The sequence below is a fragment of the Nicotiana sylvestris genome, chromosome 3 (genome assembly GCF_000393655.2).
Source record: "Nicotiana sylvestris chromosome 3, ASM39365v2, whole genome shotgun sequence".
Taxonomy (NCBI): Eukaryota; Viridiplantae; Streptophyta; class Magnoliopsida; order Solanales; family Solanaceae; genus Nicotiana; species Nicotiana sylvestris.
The window spans coordinates 207,435,443-207,441,237 of record NC_091059.1 but is presented as its reverse complement, the minus strand read 5'-3'; the positions used below and the strand labels follow the sequence as shown (position 1 = coordinate 207,441,237).

Here is a 5,795-nt window from a genome sequence, read left to right as displayed (position 1 = left end):
ATGGATCCATTTTATCTAAAGTTTATCCTGCTTATGAGTGAAATCCCAGTGTGTCGTTGCAATTGCTGCATTGTTCCATATATGGAGATTATGCAAGTTGAGCCCCCCCTCCCCCCGTAGCCTTAGGCAGGCAGATCTTCTCCCAAGCAACAAGGACCTTCTTTGTTATTGTATCACCCCCAAACCACAGGTAGCTTCTGCATTAGGCTTCAACTATTTGTGTCACCTTAGCTGGTAGAGGGGAGAGTTGAGCCCAATAAGATTGGATACCAAATAACACTGTTTGAATCAATTGAATTCTCCAGCATATGATAGCTTCTTTGCAGACCATGAAGACATTTTAGCCACAATCTTTGCCATGAAGGGTTGCCACTGAACCATGGTGAGCTTCTTAGTGTCTAGAAGTACCCCTAGATATTTAAAAGAAAGTTTCCCTAGTGAGTAACCTAGCAGTTGAAATAGCCTCTTTCTCCCTCTGTGTCAGTCCTCCACAATAGACTGCAATTTTGGTTAAGTTAGCTTGCAACCCCGAGGCTGTTGAGAAAGTAGTAAAACATGCATGAAGTCTCTACGCAGATTCACTATCTCCTCTAGCAAACAGCAACAGATCATCAACGAAGCTTGGGCGAGTGATCCCCAGCCTTCTACAACTTGGATGAAATTTATAGCTTTTCTCATGTTGTAGATCTTTAAATAGTCGACTCAACTACTCCATGGCAATGGCAAAGAGAAAATGAGATATAAGATCTCTTTGTCTCAGGCCTTTGGCTGCATTAAATGGTGCAACTGATTCTCTATTGAGTAGAATAGAGTAATTAACTGTTTTGATACATTTCATTACCCAATGAACTTCTTTGGGAACTTCAGTCCTTCCATAACTTGCTCTAGGTAGATCCACTCCAATAAGTCATAAGCTTTTTGTAGATCTACCTTTATCATACATCTAGGGGAGATATGCTTCCTACCATCAGATTTGATAAGTTCATGTGCCAGAATGATGTTGTCTGCTATCTTCCTTCCTGGAATAAACCCTGCATGAGCCTCTGAGATGATGTAGGCCATTACTTTCTGTAATCTGCTGGTGATGACCTTAGCAATAATCTTGTATAGCACTGTACAGCAAGAATAGACCTATAGTCTTTAACTGTATCTGGATTTGGAACCTTAGGCACCAGAGTAAGTGCAGTGCAGTTTATAGCTTTATACAAGGTTCTTGTGATGAAAAAATCTTGCACAGTTTCACAAACTTCATTCTTAATAATGGACAGTGTCTGCTTGAAAAAGACAACATTAAATCCATCAATTCCTGGAGCCTTATCATCTCCAATTGAGCTCAGTCCTTCATTGATTTCCTCTTCTGTAATTGGTGCACAAAGCTCTAGCTGCTAAGTATGTGATAAGCAAGGGCCATTTCTCATTACCAATCTATTCACTATTGGTAGTTTTGATGCTGCAGTTCCCATCAAGGATTTGTAAAAGCTGAGAAATTCTTTTTTGATAGCTTCAGGATCCAGAAGATTGACCCCCAACAATGATTTGATCTCAGTTATTTGCTTCTTCTGTTGCTTCTCTTTCTTTACAGCTGAAAAGTACTTAGTATTTGAATCCCCTTGTTTGATCCAAGTGACTTTTGACTTCTGCTGTAGTGCACTTTCCTCTATCAAAGACCACTTCTCTAGTTGAATCAGATAGTTTTTCTCCTGATCAGCTAATACATCAGAGTAAGCATCCCCCAGTTCTTGGTTCTCCATATATTGCAGTCAAGTGCCTATATTGAATTATTCATTCATCATTGGCAATTGCCCTATCAATCCTGATACACACTCTATCATTCCCTCTATGTTTGTTTGTCCAAGTGTAGTATTCCCCTTTCTAAGAAATCTCATTTAGCAGCAGAGTGTTGCAACATTCAGAGAAATCTTTTAACTCAACTAATGATATAGTTGTTCCAGATAACCTATCACTAGGGTGTAGGATTGCATTAAAGTCCCTACTAATTAGCCAAAGTTTATTGATTATAGGTGCTATTGCTTTCAGTTGGTCCCATAATGTTTTCCTTTCTTCCACTTTATTAAAGCCATCTACTACTGTGAGTATACAATCTATTCCATTCTGCCTTCCTGTCACCATACAATGAATAAATTGACTTGTACTAGCTAGATGATGTATGTTATAGGCTTTAGCATCCCACACTACCCGTATTCTTCCATTCCTTGTTTCTCTGTTGTAGCTTATTCTCTCCCAACCAGGAACAATCTTGTTGTCAATCTGTGGTGCTTTGTTTTCTTTCACTCTATTTTCTAGGATTCCAGCTATTTTTATGTTATTTTCTTTGAGATACTGCTTTCGTTCCTTCTGCTTGCACCTCTTATTTATTCCTCTCCAGATAATCCAAGTCATTGGGCATGTTGTTTCCCCCCCTCCTGTATCAGGGAGTTTCTGGCCTTCTCCTCTATGTCCTCCTTCATGTAGTACCTGGAATCCATTATTTTTTGAAACAGCTATATCTAGGCTTGGCCAAATTAAGTTGTTTGTTTGATGTTCTAGACTTTTACTCCCACTTGTTGTTGGTTTATGTAACGACACGACCGATCGTTTTGAGGGTTATAGCTCTGATCCCCTATTAAATGCTTCCCTCATATCTATTTCTGCTATTGTAACTTGCCGGGAGATTTTGTTTTGGTTTTTGGACTGTTTTGGGACACTTAGTCGCTAAACGGAGGCTTAATCTTAGAATTTAGATCGTAGTCAGAACTATGTAAAGACGACTCCGGAATAGAGTTCCATTAGCTACGTCGGGTGATTTTAGGCTTAGGGGCGTATTCGAATTATGTTTTGGAGGTCCGTAACTTATTTAGGCTTGAAGTGGCGAAAGTCGAATTTTTGAAGTTCTGGACCGGTAGTGGAATTTTTGATATCAGGGTCGAAATCCGATTCTGGAAGTTAGAGTAGGTCCGTAATGTTGATTATGACTCTTGTGCAAAATTTAGGATCAATCAGACGTGGTTTGATTGATAGGTTTTGGCATCGGTTATGGAAATTTGAAGTTTCAAGTTCTTTAAGTTTGAATTGGAGGGTGATTCGTAATTTTAGCGTTTTTTGATGTGAGTTGAGGGCTCGACTAAGTTTGTAAGGTGTTTTAGGATTGGTTGGTATATTTGGTTGAGGTTCCGGGTGCATCTGATGAGTTTTGGGTGCTTAACGGATCATTTTTGGTTTTTGGGAGTTGGTAGATTTTCTGGTCTTTTGTTGCACACAATTCCTTCAACGCGTTCGCGAGGGGAAACTCGCGTTCGCGAAGTGGAATTTATGGCAAGTGAGATTTTGTGCTTCGCTTTCGCGAAGGAGGTCCCCCATTCACGAAGCACTAGGGAAGTTGGCATACGCATTCGTGATATATGTCCCGCGTTCGCGCAGAAGAAATGGCCAGCTGGGTCCCCTGGCCCTTATGCCTACGCGTTCGCGATGTTGGTCCTGCGTTCGCGTAGAGTTGAGTTGATAGACCTTTGCGTTCGCGACAAGGGCATTGTGTTCGCGATGACAAATTTCTGGGCCAAAGCGAGCTGTGTTTCGCGAACGCGATGGGCCTTCCGCGTTTTTGAAGAAGGATTCACTGGGCAGTATTAAACATTTCAAAAAACGAGGGTTTGGCCATTTTTATCAAAATTTGAGTTTGGGAGCTCGAATTTGGACGAGATTTTAAGGGATTTTCATAGATACCAATTGGATAATGATTCTACACTTGATTTTGGTTATATCCCACTAATTTATCATTAATTTTATCATTTAATTTTGGATTTAGGGTGAAAAATTGGGGAAAATTGAGAAAAGTTCTTAGACCGAATTTTGGGGTTTTGATCGAGATTTTGGTATCGGATTTGTGTAATTTTGGTATGGTTAGACTTGTGAGTGAATGGATATTCGTATTATGTGACTTTTACCCGATTTCGAGACGTGGGCCCGAGTAGGTTTTTTGGGCGATTTTCCAATTTCTTGTCTTAGCTTTGATTTCATTAGATAGATTAGTTTCTTGTAGTTATATCTATATTATGTAATTGGTTTCGGCTAGATTTGGGCCATTCGGAGTCGGATATTCGTGGAAAAAGCATTGTGACAAATTCATTTGAGCTTGGTTCGAGGTAAGTGGCTTGTCTAACCTTGTGGGGGGAACTCCTCTTAGGATTTGGTACTGCTTTGATATGTGAGCGTCGTGTAAATGAGGTGACGAGTGCATACACGGGCTATTTGTTGTAAAACTCCGTTTTTCACTAAGTCATAACGTGTTTCTCCTTATTTGAACTACACTAGCATATGTAACTATCCTGCTTAGTTTAGAATAGCATGCCTACGTGTTTTAACTGCCTATTTGAACTTTGTGCAGCATGTTTACTGAAATTTCCTGATTTTCTTGACTTGAACTTAGTCTAAACTGTAGGTTTTCTTGTTGTAACTGTTATTTCTGTTGGTTGAGCTGCATATTTACTTTGGGACTACGGAATGGTATTCTGGGAGATATCTCTATACTGCATATTTACTTTGGGACTACGGAATAGTATTCCGGGAGGTCCCCTACACATTTATGTTAGGGACTACGAGACGGTATCTCGGGAGATCCCCTGTTGTTATCTCTGTGTTTTGAGCTGTTGTCTTCTCTGATTCCATTGATGTTAGATTACCATATTTATTTTAACTGCGGTATTTCATTCTATCTTGCTTTATTATATATATATATATATACACCAGTAGGGGTTTGACCTAGCCTCGTCACTACTCGATCGATGTTAGGCTTGGCACTTATTGGGTACCGTTGTGGTGTACTCATGCCCTTCCCTGCATATGTTTTTCGTATGCAGATCTAGGTACCACCTATCAGCCGCATTATCAATGAGGCGAGACAGCTGTAGAGACTTCAAGGTATATCTGCCGTGTCCGGAGACCTCGGAGTCCCTATCTACTCCTCATCTTGTCAAACACTTCTTGTATTTCTTTTTGTTAGACTTTAGAGTATAGAAGCACTGTTTTCTTTCTGTAGCTTATGACTTATGATATTCCAGGTTTTGGGAGAGTTTATGTACACTTCGAGAATGGTTATTGTATATGTCGAGCAGCATCTTAATTTATTATTAAAAACTTACCAGTTAGTTGTTAGTTGTTATGTTTTCGCTCCTTTTCCGCAAATTTTAGGCTTACCGAGTCGTAGAGACTAGGTGTCATCATGACGTTTCATGGAGGGATAACTTGGGTCACGATAGTTTATCAGCTTGTTTGTGAAGCTATGGTGTTCCTTTTGGCTTAACCTTCATCAATTCTCCTCCTTTAGCCTCTTTACTCTCGTTGATAGGCTGTTGATCCTTTTGATATGTTGCAGGGTATTGTATCAGCTGCCCAGTTAGTCTCTATGTAGGAACTAGTCTTGGTCTCCTCCTTTGTACCCGATCTGCCTTCTCCTCATGTGTTGCTTTGGCACAATCATGTCCCAATTTTAAGCACATGGCACAGAAAGCAGGCTTCCACTCAAATTCAATATCCTGCTGGAATTGCCTTCCAGAGGGATCATTTACTGCTGAAGATTCTAGCATAAGATACCCTAGTATGTTTGGTGGTGCATCCATCAGCAAATAAAGGGTTTCCTAGTGTGCTAGTCATCCTGCTCAATGAGTTACTCCCCCAGCAATTCATAACGAGCTTAGGAAACTTGACCCACAGAGGAATTTTCGTCAGAATCTCAACTTTAAAGTCAAAATCAGGAGTCCATTGTTTGAGAATAATTGGTCTGCTGCTTATGGTGTATGGAC

The 5,795-nt window shown here is 40.2% G+C and overlaps 2 protein-coding genes across 2 annotated transcripts; both read right to left on the bottom strand.

Annotated features, from left to right (window-relative positions):
• Window positions 1-706: 706 nt before the first annotated feature.
• On the bottom strand, window positions 707-1,062 carry LOC138888610 (uncharacterized). Its single transcript, XM_070170504.1, has 2 exons — window positions 842-1,062; window positions 707-794 (listed from the first exon to the last, which is right to left on the bottom strand). The coding sequence occupies exons 1-2, from the start codon at window positions 1,060-1,062 to the stop codon at window positions 707-709; spliced, it is 309 nt and encodes a 102-aa protein (XP_070026605.1).
• On the bottom strand, window positions 1,062-1,751 carry LOC138888609 (uncharacterized). Its single transcript, XM_070170502.1, has 2 exons — window positions 1,422-1,751; window positions 1,062-1,271 (listed from the first exon to the last, which is right to left on the bottom strand). The coding sequence occupies exons 1-2, from the start codon at window positions 1,749-1,751 to the stop codon at window positions 1,062-1,064; spliced, it is 540 nt and encodes a 179-aa protein (XP_070026603.1).
• Window positions 1,752-5,795: the final 4,044 nt, after the last annotated feature.

Bases quoted from the DNA above. Each gene is read 5' to 3' on its own strand.
- LOC138888609 (XM_070170502.1), bottom strand. From the start codon at position 1,751: ATGGAGAACCAAGAACTGGGGGATGCTTACTCTGATGTATTAGCTGAT. The intron at 1,272-1,421 runs GTAATGAGAAAT...TTTTTCAAGCAG, and splicing joins TACCAATAGTGAATAGATTG to ACACTGTCCATTATTAAGAA.
- LOC138888610 (XM_070170504.1), bottom strand. From the start codon at position 1,062: ATGGCCTACATCATCTCAGAGGCTCATGCAGGGTTTATTCCAGGAAGG. The intron at 795-841 runs GTAATGAAATGT...TCTACTCAATAG, and splicing joins TTCCCAAAGAAGTTCATTGG to AGAATCAGTTGCACCATTTA.